General features: G+C 56.3%; 6 protein-coding genes across 6 annotated transcripts; 2 read left to right on the top strand and 4 right to left on the bottom strand.

The window, feature by feature from the left end:
• Window positions 1–284: 284 nt before the first annotated feature.
• Window positions 285–1982, top strand: GGS23DRAFT_619317 (uncharacterized protein; the record flags this gene model as incomplete). Its single annotated transcript, XM_051520999.1, has 1 exon — window positions 285–1982. Exon 1 carries the CDS (start codon window positions 1002–1004, stop codon window positions 1980–1982), a length of 981 nt encoding a protein of 326 aa, XP_051373374.1. The 5' UTR covers window positions 285–1001.
• Window positions 1983–2221: 239 nt separating this feature from the next.
• GGS23DRAFT_458507 (ubiquitin ligase protein BRE1) lies at window positions 2222–4574 on the bottom strand. The gene is made up of 2 exons (XM_051514088.1): window positions 2639–4574; window positions 2222–2580 (listed from the first exon to the last, which is right to left on the bottom strand). Exons 1-2 carry the CDS (start codon window positions 4346–4348, stop codon window positions 2407–2409), a joined length of 1884 nt encoding a protein of 627 aa, XP_051373373.1. The 5' UTR covers window positions 4349–4574; the 3' UTR covers window positions 2222–2406.
• Window positions 4575–5913: 1339 nt separating this feature from the next.
• GGS23DRAFT_458483 (uncharacterized protein) lies at window positions 5914–8416 on the top strand. The gene is made up of 2 exons (XM_051514087.1): window positions 5914–7538; window positions 7748–8416. The coding sequence occupies exons 1-2, from the start codon at window positions 6150–6152 to the stop codon at window positions 8234–8236; spliced, it is 1878 nt and encodes a 625-aa protein (XP_051373372.1). The 5' UTR covers window positions 5914–6149; the 3' UTR covers window positions 8237–8416.
• A 42-nt stretch (window positions 8417–8458) lies between these two features.
• GGS23DRAFT_561255 (UV excision repair protein Rad23) lies at window positions 8459–11090 on the bottom strand. Its single transcript, XM_051515937.1, has 7 exons — window positions 10735–11090; window positions 10565–10612; window positions 10387–10459; window positions 10213–10292; window positions 9774–10148; window positions 9209–9712; window positions 8459–9149 (listed from the first exon to the last, which is right to left on the bottom strand). Exons 1-7 carry the CDS (start codon window positions 10750–10752, stop codon window positions 9024–9026), a joined length of 1224 nt encoding a protein of 407 aa, XP_051373371.1. The 5' UTR covers window positions 10753–11090; the 3' UTR covers window positions 8459–9023.
• A 1674-nt stretch (window positions 11091–12764) lies between these two features.
• Window positions 12765–14716, bottom strand: GGS23DRAFT_458359 (uncharacterized protein). Its single transcript, XM_051514085.1, has one exon. The coding sequence runs from the start codon at window positions 14536–14538 to the stop codon at window positions 13135–13137; it is 1404 nt and encodes a 467-aa protein (XP_051373370.1). The 5' UTR covers window positions 14539–14716; the 3' UTR covers window positions 12765–13134.
• Window positions 14717–16175: 1459 nt separating this feature from the next.
• On the bottom strand, window positions 16176–17254 carry GGS23DRAFT_458382 (uncharacterized protein). Its single transcript, XM_051514086.1, has one exon. It carries the CDS (start codon window positions 17102–17104, stop codon window positions 16508–16510), a length of 597 nt encoding a protein of 198 aa, XP_051373369.1. The 5' UTR covers window positions 17105–17254; the 3' UTR covers window positions 16176–16507.
• Window positions 17255–18015: the final 761 nt, after the last annotated feature.

Below are 18015 nucleotides of genomic sequence, written 5' to 3'. Positions count from 1 at the left end.
TATCGGTCTGTTGTCTATCGCTTTTTCCCAAAGTCGGTAAGGGTAATCATGGTTATGGTGGTTATGGTTATGCATTGGCGAATATCACCACCTGTTTTCCTTTTTCTCTTTCGCTCCCTCCTAGTATGACTCGTCCGGTAAGTACTAGTAGTAATGTTGTAATGTGTAGCGTGGAACACAACAATCGGAACCCCCCTTACAAGATGATTCACACCGTTTGGAGAATATCGATGCCAACCACGCATAGTTGCATAGCACGGGCTGAGGAACCATGATACCTGCATATGTATTGAGTACAGAGGTCATCTGCGACCTCCTGGCCCTACCTACAGGGCCCCCCCTTGTCCAGCTATTACATAGTGCAATCCCGCAGCACGAGGCGGGCGGCACAGCTATCTTGGCTCGCATTGCTGGTATTTCCAACCTTGCCACCTCTCTCTCTCTCTTTTCCGGCTCTGCATTCCGGGGCCTTCCGTCATCGTCATCGCTCGTCACGGGAAGAAACCGACGGCCTCGTCAGCCCGCCAACACCAACCGGCCAGGTGTCCTTTGCTTTCCCCGCCAGCCGCATCGCCACGCCACGAACACCTCGATGGCAGAGAGAACCGAAAGGTTGACAACTTCGACTGTTCCTCTTTCTCGACTGACCTCCCACGCCTCGCAGCAGCCGCGGTCGAACAAACCAACCAACCAACCAACCTGCCCCCCCGCCACCTACGCGAACATACCCAGATTAGCACGCGTGACGCACGAAGAGCCGCCGTCGCTCATATCGACCACTCAAAATATGACCTAGGTTGGTGCCCTGCCACCTCGCCGTGCAAAGAAGTCGACCAGACTATAACGAATACCCGATTCAACACGCCGCTGGCCTCCCTCCTCTCCTAGGCTAGGCACAAATCATCGCTCGAGAGCCCCGGCCGCTGGTGGTATATTCTAGCGACTCGACCCAACACACACGCGCACACACACACACGCACGCACGCACGAACATATACACAATGCATCTCGCCTCGCCCTCGTCTCCCCTCCTCCCGCTCCTGGCCCTCGCATCCCTCCTCGTCCCGGGCGCCGGCGCGCAGCCCAAGGGCAAGCCGAGCTCCAAGGACGCGATCCTGCTGTCGGGCGTGCAGACGCTGACGCTGCGGGGCGGGGGCGCGCGGACGGCGCACCGGCGGGTGGCCGCGGTGCCGCAGCTGCGGTGCGTGTCGTCGCCCGCCGGCGTCTGCGGCCTGCACGCGGTCGACGTGATGCGATGCGACAACCGCGGCGGCGGCTACGGCGGCCCCGAGGACGTCCACTGGTCCTGCGCCGCCGCCCTGCCCCCCGAGCTCCGCCTCGGCCCCACCGACGTCCAGTGCGAGGGCTACCGCGCCCCCGACGACCCCTACGTCCTCCGCGGCAGCTGCGCCGTCCAGTACCGCCTCCTCCTCACCGAGCTCGGCGAGCGCCGCTTCCCCCACCTCGTCCCCGGCGCCCCCGGCCGCCTCGCCCGCTGGTTGGACCGCGCGCCCTCCGTCGCCTTCGGCGTCCTCTTCGCCCTCGTCTGCCTCTGGATCGTCTACAGCGCCTGGTTCGCCGCCGACGGGAACCGCCAAGGCCCTCCCCCCGCGAACCGCAGGCCCAGGAGAACTTGGTGGGGCGGCGGCGGAGGCGGGTTCGACCCGGGCTTCGGTCCAGGAGGTGGCGGCGGCGGCTATTGGGCCGATCCCCCGCCCCCTTACCCGGGCACCGACAAGTCGTGGGGCGCACAGAACCAAGGGTGGCGCCCCGGGTTTTGGTCGGGTCTAGCCAGCGGTGCGGCAGCAGGCTACATGGCGGGTAACCGCGGCGGAAACAATAACCGGCGAGAATCGCGCGGCTACGGCTGGGGGGCGGGGCCGTCAAGCTCCTCCTCCTCCTCCTCTTCCCGGTCGGAGGCACGCTCGACATCCTCAGCGAGATACGAGAGCACGGGCTTCGGTACCACCAGTAGAAGATAGCTCTGGGAAGAGTATCAGCTATACGACCATCATCATGGATAGACATATATATATACCTGTTTTATGACGCACAGCATTCTGCACAATCCCGAATGGCCTCTATAGGTCTATGCTTGCTACCTATCCTAAGCCACGGTTCCTTGCGACACGCGGGCGGCATATATACACCCAAAACGGGAGTCGTAGCGTCTCCTAGGCACGCGCGAATTGCGCTGTCTGCCTGGACTGGTAGCTAGCCTGGCAGCATTCCCGAGACCTTCGAGGGCCCCTTTTGCCATGCCATTCCCAGCTCTCGGTAGGGAACTCGACTCGTCCGTGAATCCATCAGTAGTATGTACATCACTCTTACACCTCGTCCTCATAGTACTTTACACGCGTCAACCATTAGTCTAAATCGAGGTTTCTCTCCCCTTCGTGAGGCGTCTTAGAGATGGACCGTCATGGCGTCTGATTTGTCGAAAGCCTTGCTGCATGCCGGACATTTGCGCATTCGGTTTTGGATTCTATCGTCAACACACCCTCGGCAAAATATGTGCCCGCACGTCCGCAAGACCGTGTTCTTGAAGTCTTTCTTGCAAATCGAACACGTCGCCATGCTCTAGTAACATTGTTAGCGTCAAGAGCATACCTGGGGCGTCCGAGCCATCATTACTCACCCTCAGCATTTCCTCTTCCTCGGAAGAGTTGCTTAGGCACTTAGTCTTCCACTTGTCGCGGTCCTTCGATGCCACCTCAAGTCGTGCCTTGAGCTTCTCTACGTCGACTTCTAGCGTGCTAGCGCGCTCCCGAGCTGCGGCCGTGGTTGAATCTTTGGCCTTCGCTAGGTTCGACAGCTCGGTAACCTGCTGCTTTAGGGCATCTATGCGCCGTATCATCTCGTGACTCGACATCTCGAGTTTCTTGTTCTCTGCCATAACCGAGATGTTCGTTTGCCTCAAATCGGCCAGTTGCTTGTCTAAGTTGGTGACGAGCGTCCGATTATGGGCTTCGACCTCTTTCAGTTGCATGATGATTTCGGAGCTTTTGTTATTCTGGGCTCGTAGCTTCTGAATCGTCTCACCCTTCGAATCGCCGTCCTTGCGCGCGGCGAAGTACTTCTGATCCGCCTTGCTCTTTTCGGCGATGGCCAGGGCTATACGCTCTTCCATGGCAGCTTGATCCATCACTTTCTTGTGGGCCAGAGCTTGAAATTTCTTCACCGCGTTCGTCATGCCGGGCAATTCGCTCTCGATCGAATCGTAGTCCTTGGCCAGCTTCTTGTACTTATCGCGCAGTTCCTCGAAGGATAAACCGTCCACCTCCGGCCGGTGCGTCATATCTACATCCTCGCTAGGCTGTAGTCGCCGGAGTTCGGATTCTAGAGCGGTGATTCTATCTTCGTTGGCGCTCACGAGTTCTTTCATGTGTTCCAAAGCCGCCTTCTCCTGCTCTTTGCTTGCCCGAAGCATCGTGACATCGGCGTGAAGTTCATCTCGCGTAGATCGCACTCGCACAAGCGTGGTATCTGCTTGTTGAAGCTGGTCCTCCAGTTCCGCAATTAGCGCTTGGGCCTCACTCTCAACCTTGCGACGATTAGATTCGCGCTCAGCCTCCAACTTCTCGGCCGTCGCTCGGAGACTTTTGTTATCCGCCTCCAAGCTGTTGATCTTCTTGATAAGCTCCTCCGTCTTACTTTTAAAAAGCTTGAATATTTCTGTGCGGGCGTAATCTTCATCGGTCAGGTTTGTGAATCGGGTCTGCAGCGAAGTGAGTTCTTCCTGTATGCTCTTATTTTGCGTTAATACGGTCTCTAATTGTTGCTTCTGCCGCTCCACGACGGCGTTCGCCTCGCGGAGAGCGAGTTGTAGAGCCTCGTTGTTCGCGTTGCCTTCATCGATCACCATGCCATTCTCCTGATCAGCGCCAGCGACGGGCCGCGAAGCCGTATTGTTTAGGGCTTGCTGCTCAAGCTTCTGGACTTGGGCACTCCTGACCCGGTCCAGTCTTCTCTCAGCTTTCATGTATCGAAGCGTCGCTGTATTGAGCTGGTCCGAGAGGGCGTCTTTGTCCGAGGCTAGGCGGTCGAACTTGACGAGAAAGTCTTTCTGCTGAGCGAGGAGAGCGTTAACTTGTTTCTCTAGGTTGGCGATATCGGGCGCGACCTGGCCGCGGGTGCTATTTAGACGGCCTAGTATTGTCTCGACGATTTTCTTGATAGACGAAGCCTTTTCGCTCAGGTGAGACTCGAGATCCTGCAGATCCTTGAACTGAGTCTGGGTAGGAAATGCCTTGTCTAAGGAGCGCGTTAGCGGATTGCGAGCCGAAGTATCGATGTGGCGGTCTTTACCGTTAGATCCAGATTGAAAAGGAACTACTCCATCCACCATCACGACGATCTCCTGGAGGAACTGTCATTAGGGGTTAGCACGCCGCCGTAATTGCCAACTCAGAGGGCCTCGGGGAGCCAGGCGTACCTGCAACCACCAGTTATCAATTACTCGGATATGGTCATCATGGTGAGTGGATCGCTTCTCAATCTCGTCGAGTCGCGTTTCCAACGTGCCCTTTTCGCGTTTGTACTCGAGCATCTGTCGGTAGATGGCATCCTTCTGATAGTCCTAGCCAATCCACATCTGTCAGCGACTCCAATCCCTTCTGTAGTATCTTGGTTGGCGCGAAGGTACGTGATGACGGGGATAGATGTCGGACCAGGCCGTACAGTCAAGCGTGGGAGGGTAGCAGAGCATGGGGAGGTGGGATGCAACGCTGATGACCGCAGAGGTGCGCATCAGTACTGAAATGGTGAGTAGAATGTCCTGATGACAACCATAAAACAAAGGCTATAGAGGTCTCGTGCTAGGGTGAAGTCGCAGTCGGCTGGCGACGACAGGGCCTGAGGCCTAATGATGCGGCAGGCAGGCCAGAAGTCGGTTTAAGGGAAAGGTGTCGCGATGACGGTGGCACTTACCTCGATCCAAGCCTCGTCCTTCACGTCGGCGTCATCCTTGGATTTCCCACCACCGTTGACAGCCTGACGCTTGCTCGGCGGAGCGATTTCGTCAGCGTTGCTGATAGCGGGACGCTTACGATCCTCCATCTTGACGCGAGTCGATAGCGACGCAGTAGCAGGCGAGGTCGTCAGAGGCATCAGAAGATGGCGCGGCAGGGACTAGACGTGACGGCAAAGCAAACGAGGACACGAGACAGGGACGGACGGGGCAAGCGAATGAATCGGCGAGAGGGAGGCGGAGAGGGTCGAGGCGAGACGAGACGAGGCGGTCACTCGAAATGAAGGAAACGAAGCAGATGCTCGGCCGAGAAATAGGAGGATAGATGGAGAAGAAGATACGCCCTCGCGCCGACGAAGGCAATTTGACATTAAAGGAAGGAGGAAAAAGGGAACGGGAGGGATGGGCTATTGGATGGAGGAAGACGAGGCCGGGCTCCAGGAGATTGTTGAACGAAAAATCGAAGTTGAACGCGGGAAAAGCCACTAACCCGAATTAAGGACGGCCTTGGCTGGTAGTATGTAGGTACCTCCTACTGTGTTTAACAGTGGGTTAGGTACCTAAGTGGTGTCTACCTGGTACCTGATGCAGGTATGCATGCTTAGGTAGGTACCTAGAGATAGGCCTTTACGGTACCTAGGAAGGTACCTAACCTGCCTTATATACGGCAGCAGACCTACCTAACATGGGACGTAGCCTCGTAGCATAGCAACAGCAGCGGGCACCTAATTTTGGTATTGACCGTATACCTCCTTGCCTCCTTAGATAAGTACCTCTCTATGTATATGTGGTTGCCATCCTTTCAGGTCTCGCTCGCGTGGCCCGTGTTGTGATGTACTTACGCGATGGTATGCAATTGACGAATATATGCAGGACCCATGTACGGGATCGAAGAAAGGAAAGGCGCGGTACCGGCCCTATGACAAAGTCGTCAAAGTTTTATCCCACCACCCCCACCTACCATTTTCACTGACCTTACCTATCGTTTTTCCCTACCACTCTCACCTATCATTTTCGCAGCCTCCCTCCCTCTCTGTCCTATGAGTCGCCTGCCAACCAAGATCGTCTCGAGATCTGCTACGTATACCTACCTACGTTTCCGGACCCCAAGGAATATATGTAGCCAAAGAGAGGCGGGAAAAAGAAGCACGCAACATATCCCCCTCTGGCATCAGCAGCCATGAGTTCTATGCTGAAGAAGACCACCGGCCTGTCCTTCAAGCCGAAGCTCGGTGGTCGTCGACCGGGCGCTGCCCCTTCATCACGAGCCTCTCCTGCCTCTCGAGCTCCTACTGCTGAGTCTTCCTCGCAAACGCCGACTCCCGTTCCCCCGACCGAGCCACCCAGCCATGCAGCCGCGATACCCCCCACCGACATACCACAAGAAGCCCCTCAAGAAACACCCGTATCGGCAATAGAACAGACAGCCACTCGCACCCAGGCCGCCCCGACGACAATCCAACACACACCAGCACTCTCACCAGCACCTTCTCGCCCGAGCACCCTAGAGCCTCAACCGGAACCGCCAGCCCCCAGTCCGGGGCCGAGTAGGAATGATGTGCGATCAACGCCGATGCAGTCCGTGGACGAACCCCCTCGACAGCCACCTCCAGTCGAGCGAGCCGCGCAGCCAACGCCGACACCGGAAGCCTCTGTGCTAGCGGAAACACCTGCCACCGAATCAGATCCGTCCGGAGTCGCTACCTCTCCGGTCGCGCCCGCTCCCGTTGCCCCTCTACCTACTCCAGCTACGAATTTACAACGGCCAGGCCGATCTGCCCCCACTGCAAGCATAACAGCGCCACCTACGGCCCCCCTCCCCCCGACTTCTGTTCCCGACACCAATGCCGCTGCCCCGCCGGCTGGCGGGCCGTCCGCCGCAGCCACAAAGAAGAGGGCGCCCCGGAAGCGGAAACTAGCTCCGTCCGACAGCAACGGCGACGCAGCGAGCCCGGCTCCGAAGAAGCGAACCCCCCGCAAGAGAACTACGGCCGAGGGCAGCGGGACGGAGGCGGCAGAAGGCCGGGGCGAGGTTCCGGCCGCGAAGAGGAGCTACAAGTACCGCCGGCGCTCTCCGACGCCGGACGACGCCGAGAACCAGACGGTGGACCACGTGACGACGAAGATGGGCGAGCTGACCAAGGATCTGGGGATCGGGAAGAGGTTCCGGCACGCGGAGGCCATCGAGGAGCGCGCGCGGCAGCGGCGCGCCGCGTACCGGCAGAAGAGGCTAGAGCGGCAGAAGCGGGCGCTGGGGATCCTGCCGCCCGAGGAGGGGGCGGAAGGGGGCGGGGCAACCCCCGCCGACGGAGAAGGCCCCCACGGCGGCCGCGGCGGCGCGGCTGCGGCGGCGGCCACGCTGGGCGCGGAGCAGTCGGTCGACTACGAGGTCGTCGACGGGCAGATCATCATCAACCAGCGGTCGCTCGTGGTGGACCGCCACGCGGCCCGCAACGTGGCGGCGATGGAGACGGTCGAGGAGGACGAGTTCACCCACCTGACCACGTCGGCGTCGTGGATGCGGCCCAGCCGCCGGGTGGCGGCGAACCACTGGTCCGAGGAAGACACGGTACGTAGCGCATTTTTGAGTTGGCCGCAAGTGCAAGGATGTTTGGGGGGGAGGGGGGCAAGGGGATCAGCCAGGAGAAGAAGGGGGTGCAGGGGGGCCCCGGGGACGGGGTCATTTTTCCTTTCTCTTTTTTTTCCTTCTTCCCCGCGTGAATATTCATCCACCCTAAGCAGGCCGTCGCTAACGCGGGGGGGGGGCGACACGCGCAGGAGAAGTTCTTCCGGCTGCTGAGCATGGTGGGGACGGACTTCGAGACGATCGCGGCCATGTTCCCGAACAAGGACCGGCGCGCGGTCAAGCTCAAGTTCAACCGCGAGGAGCTGCTGCGGCCGAAGCGCGTCGACGCCGCCGTCATGGTCCGCGGCGAGCGCCGCCACCCCACCATCGACCTCGAGGAGTACAAGGCCTACCAGCCCCACTGGCAGGAGAGCGACAAGATCCTCGCCGACCACGACCGCCTCCGCCGCGAGCACGACGAGGACATCCGCCGCCTCCGCGCCGAGCGCCGCGCCGCCGGCCTGCTCGACGACAAGGACGACGGCAAAGACGACGACGACGACGACAACCACGACGACAAAGCCCGTGCCGGCGACAAGGCCGGTGACGGCAAAAGTGCCGTAGCTGGCGCCGGAGATGGAAACGGAGAGGCCCAGGACGAGGGCGGGCGCAGGATCGAGGGCGAAGCTATCGCGGCCTAAGCGACGCATCAACGATTGCCCCGTTTTCCTTCGGCATTTCTTCTTCATTTGATACCCAAGTCCTTTTCTTTCCTACTCGCATAGGTCTAAGGCGAGGGGGGTTGGTTGGTTAATTGGGTATAGTTGGCCACTTGGCTCACCGGTTTGTTAGTGTATATGAAGTCTACATTGCTAGGCAGAGTGGCTCCAAGGCCACAAGAGTAAGAGAGTTCAACCGTTAATGGGGGTTTTTGGAGGGCAAGCCCCATGTAGCATTAGTGATACGTCCACGTACTTATGGAACCACATGCCATGATAGCGGTTTGTCGTACAACTCGTCCGCCCCTCCGACAATATTTACTCTGGCTAGCTAGCCCCTGATGTCCGTCTTACCATATCACGAAGATACGTATAGCGCCACGGCGGACTACACATGGACAACCGGTTTCGCGAAAATCATCGTAAAATTCAGAGCAGTGCTACAGACTAGGTTCATCCCATGTCATCACCCTCCCATATCACCCACGGAAAAAGGGAAACCGTGAGTCAGACACCTACTCCGATGTCTGGTATGATCCAGTGACTAGGCCGAGAGAAATTTTTGTATGCCCTTGCCTTGTAGCAGGTTCGCGAACGGATTCCACTAGCCAAATAACGTGTCCCATGTAGAGTCAAAAGCCATCAATAAAAGGGTGGAGGGAGTGATGTTAGCGCGAGGAGAAGGCGCCATATCGGATATCATGAGGAAGGAGGCTTTGTTCGGTTCGCAAAGGCACAATGATGCTGATATCATGTTGGTGCCATGGAATCAGTTTTGGGGGGGATCCTCATCATCCGGCTGATCGAACAAGAAGTTGGCGGCTAGCTCCTCGTTCTTATCACAAGCGAAATAGGCCTGGATCGCGGCGTCTCGGTCGAAGCCCAGTCGGCATAACTAAAATCGGTCAGTTTCATCCTACGGCGCGAGGTGCCTAGAGTAGAGGGAGCACATACTCGTTCGATCGCGTCGCGTTCTTCCTCGGTGACACTGATAGTCTGGGCGCCTGGAGGCAACGGAGCGTCGTCATCACCGGTCTCGCCCAGCAGATTCAGGAACTGCTCAGGGTTCTGGGAGATCAGCTGCGCCAGTTGAGGGTTACCAGCGCCAAGCTGCTGCAGAATCGGCTCGAGCATCTGAGGTTGCTGTTGTACAACCTGTCGAAGCTGCTGAAATTGGGCGTTGTTGCGCAACCAATCCAGGTTACCCAAATTCTGGCCACCGGCGGCGGCAGCGGCGGCAGCAGCAGCAGCAGCCTGTCCGCTACCACCGGCTGCCCCTCGGCTACCCCCACGGCCTTGCTGGGCAGCTAGGTCGAAAAGGTTGACGTTACCTCCTTCGGATTCGGCCTCCGCCGGGGCCGGCTGGCCGGCCGAAGCACCCGAGGCCGCGCCTGCAGTGGGTTGGGTGGGTGCTGCTTGTCGCTGAGGCTCAGCCTGGCGAGCACTCTCCGGGATCCCCTGCGCAGCGTTGTCAGCGTTAGGTGGCCGACGGTAGGGGCTAGCTGATGATTAGGCTTACGTTTAACAAATACTCGACTGCTCGGTCCGGGTTGTAGTAGGCGGCACGCATGGCAGCCTCGATCTGGGAACGCTCGAATCCCATGGCCTCCATGTTGGCGATGACGCTGGCTCTAGCTTCACCCATGGCCATAGAATTGTCACTGGTACCTTGACTACCGGTCGGGGTCGGGGAAGCAAGACCGGGTGCCGCAGCGCTGGCACTAGACGAGTGAGAGGGCGCAGCCGGTGGAGCGGGGGTCGCCGCAGTCGGTCGAACGGGCGTCTCAGGGACGGCAGTGAACGAGGAGCCCAGAGCAGCGGCGGCACTAGTAGAACTGCTGGTGGCAGCAGCACCTGCCGCCGCAGTAGAAGCGGCCGCAGGAGCAGGCTTGCTCTTATAGACGCCGTTAGCATGCATGTGGCGTGTGTTGAGGGGCAAAGTTCTAAATGCCACATACCTTGCTCATCATACAGACAACGAACCCCTTCTCCTCGATCTTATACGACGCAATCGTATCCTCATCCTTGAGAATTTTTCCTATCTCGATATTAGCATACTTGGGTCATCACCCAGGCAAAAGACGCATCCTCAGAGGGGCCATGGATGGATGGATCGAAGGGCTAGCGCATACCAGAGAAAATCAGCTTCAGGGCCTTTGCGTCCCAGCCCCGCTCTGCGGCGACTCTCTGTCTCAGGGAGGAAACCTTGTGACCTAGTTAGAACAGTCTATGATGCTACTGCCGCGGTTGGTGGCGCGGCTTAGGCTGGAGAGTCGGTTTGATAGTGAGGGAGGGGGGAAGACGACATACAAGGTCGGTGGGCTCAACATCGAGGGTGAACTTCTGGTTCGAAAGCTCCTACAGATGAGTGGACGGCCAGGTTAGCTTCCATGGATCGGATTGCGTAAGGGAGGCAGAGATAGCAAGCAGGTTAAAGCGCAGTCAAAGCCGTCCGTGACGGGCCTGTTGGCGATGCGTACCTTGAAGGTGACCTTCATCTTGGCGAGGGGGGGCAGCTTCAGGGATAGCTGCTCCGAGATTGAGGGTAGTAGTATGGCTGTGTGATATTTCTGACAAGGGCTCAGTTGACGCGAAGAGTAGGATGGGCCTCACAACTAGTGGTGGGAGAAGAGGAGGTGCAGGCAAAGGGCGAGTAGGTCGGGTTGTGGCCTGACGAGAAAAGGTGCGGTCGTTCCGACGATGGTAAAAGTTGGCGGAGAAGGTAGAAAGTTCTGATCGAGGGTCTCTGGATTTCAGGTAGCAGCTTATGATGTGTCGCGGCTGCCGGGCAATGGCTGCTGCACTAGTCTGTGAATCGTTCTTGCCTATTACATACATACATACCCACATGTACATACCCTAGACATTACCTAAGGTACTCTCGGTATATACACAGAGGATTGAGGCACCTCTCTACCCGGGTACCTGTTGTGGGTGCTTAAAAGTAAGAGGTACGTGACATTAGAGGCCAGACGGATTGGTATAATAGGTATTGTGTACTTGTAAAGCAGTATATATTAGGCGCCTAGATACCTCTTATCAGATGTACCTGTGTACTTACTCCGTGTCTGTGTTATGCCTGCTGCATTTCGACGTTTATTAGATGATGATCTAATCGACTCCATGCATAGTACCTCTTACGTATACCTCTATCCATTCACTCAGCCCCGCCTTCCAGTAATACCCGAGCCACATTAGTTCGAGGTGCTTCTGTAACTTATGTACATACATCTTACGCACACATTAGGTACATAATGTACCTAGCTACCTACCTACCTCCTAGATGCAGCTAACGACCTCAGAGTATAAAGCCTCGCACCCTGCCCACGTACCTACACTCTTCAAGGCGCTTTCTCTACCCAAGATAGGACTTGTTAAAGCAACCCTGGAATAGAAGGTAGAGGTAGGTGATTGAGAGCACCTAGGTAGACAGGTACCTGGTTTATTTGTAAGGTGTAGGCTACTTAATAGGTACCTAGGCATATACATCTTCCTTCCCCTCGACACATCTTTACGTACCTAAACCTGCCCTCTATATCCTAGATAGGTACCTCCTCCTACCCAACCAGGTACATGACATTACGCACAGCTACAGGTAGGTACTCACCAGCGGTCAGGTGCCTAGGAACACACCTACCCTAGGTACCTAACATAAGGTGGGTATGTTACCCTACGTACCTGATTAGCCCGGCTCCCGATCCAACGAAGTTGGCTAACCCAACCTGCCTATTGTATGGCAGCCTCCAATGCACCTCGGGCCAGGCGCCGAGGCAGGCATGGGGCGGAGATAAGATAGGAGGGAGGGAGACACCTATGTAGGTAGGTACCTATGTATGTAAAGGCACATAGGCATGTTGGTACCCAAGGCATGTAAGAGGTAGGTACCGTAAGGCGACCTGCTGCGTGTGTAGTTAATAATGCGGGGTCTTGAGGTGGGGCTAACTTAGGTACTTTTCAAAACGGGCTGTTTGGGGGACGGAGGCTGCCAACACTGCAAGAGTAACTTGTAGCGAGTATTGATGCTACAGGTGAGTTCCTAGCATATGTACCTTAGGGTGATGTAAATGCGCCTAGGTACATTCTTAGGAGGTACCTTGGTTGTTCTCATCTCAATCGGCCCTGCTGGAGGCAACCCACCCAGCCTCACCATCTACCTACGATCAGGCACAATTCGCACCCAAGCCCATAGGATAGAAATATCGCCAGCCTGATAGATCCGTATCCATCTGATGGTATGGTTGATGATGGCGCATAGGGAAGCCTTGTCGGACTGGTAGTGACTACATTGCACGTTCTACCCTATCTTTCCGCTCTGCTCCGCCCCGAGGCTGCACAGGCTCGCCTAGAAGTCCGGAAACCTTCGTCGCGGACTATTTTTCGGCTTCGACTTAAACCTTCAGCCCTCAGCGACCAGAGTCCGCACATTTGCACTGTGGCTTCTTGAGCCCGCCCTTTCGTATTCAACTCGACTGCGTGACACCCCCATGGCATAAGGAAAAACTGATGGTCTCGTAGTTTTACTTATTTATTTTGCTCTGGGTGCTCTTGGGACTAGCTTTAGGCATCTCCCGCCGCCTCTCCCCTTTACATCCTTTACATCCCTCACGGGAGGGAGAATGACGGTATATTTACATGGACCCCTTTCCCGCTCCCTCCCTCCCCAGTGCCGAGCGCTGTCGGATAGGATGTAACGCAACGCCACGCTAAAGCACAATGGTATCTCCCAGTATCTTCCGAGTAGCCCCCGGAATAATCCGCCTCCCAAGCCCGCCTGATAAACTACAGATACCGTATGGTCGTGTCGTAAAGAGAAGAAGAAAAAAAAGCCAGTAACAAGTCATACATGTTGTTCGTCATCATTCATGTGTTGCCGGGTCCAGCTACTCGGCTGTTCCCGGTTCCCGCTGTCCCTTGGTCTGATAGTCGGCCAGACTGGTTTTGGATCCGGAGCTCAGGATCCACTCGGGAATCGGGGGCGTCATCTGCCGCTCTGCAGCCAGGTCCTCCGAACGAATGCGCTCCGTGTTGGGGCTCGGCGTTTTCCGGAAGCTATCGTAGCTCCCTTGCCGACTTAGGGATACTGGCCCTGTAGGCAGGCTGCCACTTCGCATCCGGGTGAGGGACTTCTCCGAGATTGTTTGCCCCGCATTGGGTGCCGCGACTACGATCGTCCCCGGCGTCGCTGCTGGCGGAGCGGGCGAGTCGGATCGGAAAAGCGGGTGGATGTGAAGTTCGCCCGGCTGTACTAGCGTGGTCATGCTCCGCTCCTGCTGCGCTCTGGGAACGGGACTGTAACTTCGGCTTCTGCGGCTGCGCTTGGGAGGCTCGAGATCCAGCGGGCAGCCGGGGCTCGGACTCCGGCTTGTCGTCGGGCTCGCGGGGATCGTTTCCAAAAAGCGGGAGCGGATGGTCAGGTTGGTGGTATCCAGAACGGTCTGCCGGTTTTGAGGGTCAACCGAGGAAGTATCCCAGGAATCGAACCCGTCCTCGGCTAGGCTCGATCGCTCCCGATAACCGCCCGAACCAGTAGAAGGGGGACGGCGACCGGGCTTCGAACTAGAAGATAATAATCTAGTCCTCGATCCCGATGGGCGCACAACGTGGCTAATCGAGGTACGAATGGAGCTCATGGTCTCCGCGACCGAGCGGCTGCCGCTTGATCCGGGCCGGCTTGAGTAGTCCATCGACATCCGTTGCTGCATCTTGATCTGACTAGTAGCGGGCGTCGTTCGACTATACGGGACGGATTTAACACGAATCGGCGGCGTGCGGGCGCTATCGTCGTTGGTGTGAAGAGACAGTGTATGTTCTGAGTCGGATAGCCGGTGGACAACGAAGTAGACGACAATAAAGGTAAGCTGCCCTACGAAGGCAGAGACGAGTGCAATGGCGGACCCGATCAGGAAGTTCACCGGTGGAAGTCGGAAAAGCGTCTCCGGCAGGTCCTCCTCTTTCCCCATTAAGACCAACATCACGACGCACGCGGCTGACGCTAGTACGCTCGCGACGACGCCCAACGCGAACCAAGCACCGTTGGGTTTTCTCGAGCCGTAGTCTTTGACAGGCCCCATGGCCTTAGCTAAGAAGACGGCCAAAATGATGAGCATGGTTGCTTGCCACGCCGAAGCGACAACGGCGGCCACTCTGATCTGCAACGCCAATGGCCATAGAGCTTGGGCGATGGCCACCTCGAGGGCCAAGATCGCCGCTGTCGCCAAGAGAGCGGCAACGCCCAGCCCGGCGGCCAGGACACGGGGCCGCAGCATGCTGAAAGATGAAGACATTAAAACTGACGAATCGAAATTAAGAGTAGATGGCACGGACGAGTCCCGGCCTGCTGAAATAATGTATCGCAACCGCAAACAGCCTCCAGCCGCCCGGATTAAGACAAATCGAATGTAGGTAGAGACGGTAGCGTGGGCGTATCGGTTAGGGGCAGCGGGGCCCACTACCGTTGAAGAAATCCAGCAGCGGGTAGGATGCCGGCAAAGACGGGTTATTCCTCCCACCCCAGAAAGGATCGATCCCAGCGAGGAACCGTTGGAATGAGATATCGGTTGGAATTGCCTCTGCCTCTTATCGAGGGAGGGGGGCAGAGAGCCGAAGCTGGAATGTTGCCTAAATAGCCATCAACATTAAGATGGAGGCAAGGGGAGCGGGCCGCGGCGGGAAGAACGAGAGGCTTCCAGAACAAAAAGAATTAGCGATCCGAGCAGTCGATAGCCGTGACTGCGCGGGGTCGGTATGTATTAGAAGGCGACGGAAGCGTTTCTCCGGGAGGGTGCAGCGTGTGTGCTCTGGAGGATAGGCCGAGGGGAGAGGTCTATTTGCCGGGCTAGCGAAAGCAAAGCGAGACCGAAACCTCTGGATTGACGTGCGAACGAGTGGCGGGCCTGGAACGGCAATATGTAGGTAGGTGAGAAAACGCCGGGAGGGAAAAGGGGGGAAAAGAAATTGGTAACGAAGGTGACGACGAGCAGGCGGAAGCGACCTATATGGACCACTGAGGACGTCGGAAATGGGAGGACGAGGCCAGCAGGATATGGAAGTAAGCCTTGCCAGGTATATGGGGTAACGGACAGGATAAGGATGAAAAGAAAAGAGAGGGTCGAGAAGACGGGGCCCGGTCGAGGTGGCTTTGTTTGCTATTCGGAGGGCCCAGCCAGGATAAAAGTACGAGGGCGGCGGGACGCGTCCTGAGGGATGTCGCGTGTGAGTCGGGGTGGCGGTGGTGTGTGTAAGTGGTGGTATTGGACGGATGGCTCCGTACACAACATATACACAACATATACGCTACCACATCGACAGCACCCTTGTTTTCCCGTCCTTCTGGGATCTTCCTCTTCCTGCACTCTTGCAGGGGTCATGCAGGTACAGCGGCGTATCATCAACACGATGCACCCGGCACCGCTCACACCCTCTTCCTGGTAACTATTAGCTCACGGGCCCCCTCTCTCTCTCTCTCTGTCTTTCCGTCTTGGGGGTTTTTTTTTTCTCCGCCCACCTTTCTCTCTCTCTCTCTCTCTCTCTTTTGGCTGATGCCGTCCTCTGTGGGATTTTTGCCGTTAGACGAGGGATGGCGGATGTGATGGCAGGATTTGCGCGTGGCTTTTTTCCTGGGGCGGCCGATATGATTTGCAGCAGCTTTCGCGACCCGACCCTTGCGTGGATCAGTCTCAACACAGTCAGTCCCGTTCCCGTTCCGTCTCCAATACGGGGTGTGTTTTTTTTTTTTCTTTTTCGGGTTTCTTTCTTGTTTTGTCCCTATTTTCTCCAGTGATTATTTTCCGTCTATTTCGACTCCGCGCCACAAACCTCCTGTCTCTCGGTGTCTGTGTCTGTCTGTCTTGTCTGTCTCTTTTTTTTTTTCTCCTTCTCTCCCTCTCCCTCCCTCCAAGTGCGGTTCCGTCCCAGTTCTGCTTCCGATTGCCTGGAATTGAAATTCTCTGGGTAGATGTGGCCACGGTAGGATCGATTTCTGAAAAACCCCTCAGCGGTCCTGCCGTGCCTCCTTGGCCTGGAGCGGGCTCGTCGGCAGAGTGGGTTGCGATTGAGTAATTCGGCAGACAGATAGCTGTGCAACGCCCCAAGCTGCTCTCACCAGCCACGATATCAACAAGGGGGGTGGAAGGGCGGAATTAACTAATACGGCCGATGGTGAATAGGTAGAAGAAGCGGAAGAAAGCGGGAATCCCGAGTTGCTCAGCCTTACTCGATCCGGAAGGATTCACAAAAATTAAACCGAAGGAAGAATTAAGAAGAATGAAAAGAAGCAGAAAAAAACAATACTAAATCAGCCTGCCTCTCAGCCGTGGGACCAGACTCTGGGGGGAAGTTGAGGAAAGGGAAAGGGCTCGAGCGATAAAATGGAGCGAGAAACGGCTTTCGTCTTTTATTATTATTGCTTCTCTTGCTACTGCCTACATACACACATACACACATACCTTGCCGACGCCCAATAGGCCGCATACAGAACCTGACCAACCTCGTATATAATGCATGTATGTGTGCGTGCATGCGGAGGACGTGTAGGAAAGCAAGGTATGTGTGTAAGCAGGAGTGGTTGTAGGGTATGGATGCCATGAGGGGGTAGGTATGTACGTCGAGGTGCTGCCGCTCCAGGTCAAAACAAGAGACTTTGTTTCTCCCCATCTCGGCCCTCGCCCGGAAGAGCCTCCGGTAACATTGGGTTAGATTATACGGGTCCGTGGGGAACCCACTCGTTTTGTATCGTCGCGGATATCTTACATGCGGGTGGCCCTGACCTCGAGGTCCCGTGAGAAGTTGCCAGGCCGGCCGACTTCGTAACCTGCAAAAGAGGCTGGGTTTCCGACGTCTCGTGCATCTCATAAATATACCTAGCGAGTAGTGTGTGTACTACGTAGTAGTATTGGGTTATTGGTGTGTGGGCGAGTGAGGGTGAGCGTGTGAGTGCGTAGTGCGTGGATGAGCGAGTGTGTAGGTGGTGTGGGTGAGTGTGTGTCCCCTTCAAGCGTGGTGAGGCAGTTCAACATGTCCACATACCTACCTACATGCCCACACACACATACATATACACACACACATCCACACACACACACTCATATGAGCACACACACATACAGACGAACGCACGCAGTTCGTGTTCGTGTTAGGGGTCCGGTTATCGATGTTTGCCGTCGTTTCGCTGGTTTGCTGGCGCTATCCGCCATCCCATAACCCCACTCTTCCTCGGCCTCATCATTTGCATTCCAGTCGAGATTGGCGTTTACATCAATCACCAATTGAGCTTACATGGCCCAATCTGCCACGCAGGGATGACGGCGCAGGAAGTGCCCCGTCTCACCTGGGCTGTGTGAGATAAGGGGACGCTCAGTCATTCTCAGTTAGCTCTTACACGGCACGGGCATACAGAACAGTAATATACCTACCCACCGATTGAGTACGTAGGCATAGTATGTAGGTATGTAGTGCGCCGCCCAACCCACCCATACGAGTAAGAATTTTTTTTTTTTTAAAAAAAAACAGCATATTTCGTGTATGTGTATATATATATATATATATATATATATATATATATATAACGCACCTAGTGTATAAATCCTCTTTTTCTAATATTGCCGAGTCATCTCGGACCTGCATTAGCCTCACTAGTCTATATTTTATCCAATTATTTTTGTTTTGTCTAGGACTGCGCAGTTTAGAGGCTGTTGGCGACGCGGAGATGAAGCCACGCAAGAGACATCTACAGCACAAGACAGAGGGGGAGGGGTGGGGAAGGA

This window comes from Durotheca rogersii (genome assembly GCF_024521655.1).
Source record: "Durotheca rogersii strain YMJ 92031201 chromosome Unknown GGS23scaffold_6, whole genome shotgun sequence".
NCBI classification, from domain to species: domain Eukaryota; kingdom Fungi; phylum Ascomycota; class Sordariomycetes; order Xylariales; family Xylariaceae; genus Durotheca; species Durotheca rogersii.
This window is presented reverse-complemented; position numbering and strand designations above follow the sequence as displayed.

Coding starts and splice junctions, on each gene's coding strand:
- GGS23DRAFT_458483 (XM_051514087.1), top strand. CDS start 6,150: ATGAGTTCTATGCTGAAGAAGACCACCGGCCTGTCCTTCAAGCCGAAG. Junction 7,539..7,747: donor ACTGGTCCGAGGAAGACACG/GTACGTAGCGCA, acceptor CGACACGCGCAG/GAGAAGTTCTTCCGGCTGCT.
- GGS23DRAFT_458507 (XM_051514088.1), bottom strand. CDS start 4,348: ATGGTGGATGGAGTAGTTCCTTTTCAATCTGGATCTAACGGTAAAGAC. Junction 2,581..2,638: donor AGGAAGAGGAAATGCTGAGG/GTGAGTAATGAT, acceptor CAATGTTACTAG/AGCATGGCGACGTGTTCGAT.
- GGS23DRAFT_458359 (XM_051514085.1), bottom strand. CDS start 14,538: ATGTCTTCATCTTTCAGCATGCTGCGGCCCCGTGTCCTGGCCGCCGGG.
- GGS23DRAFT_561255 (XM_051515937.1), bottom strand. Junction 10,460..10,564: donor ATGTTGAGCCCACCGACCTT/GTATGTCGTCTT, acceptor CTAGGTCACAAG/GTTTCCTCCCTGAGACAGAG. Junction 10,293..10,386: donor CCTGAAGCTGATTTTCTCTG/GTATGCGCTAGC, acceptor ATATCGAGATAG/GAAAAATTCTCAAGGATGAG.
- GGS23DRAFT_458382 (XM_051514086.1), bottom strand. CDS start 17,104: ATGAGATGCACGAGACGTCGGAAACCCAGCCTCTTTTGCAGGTTACGA.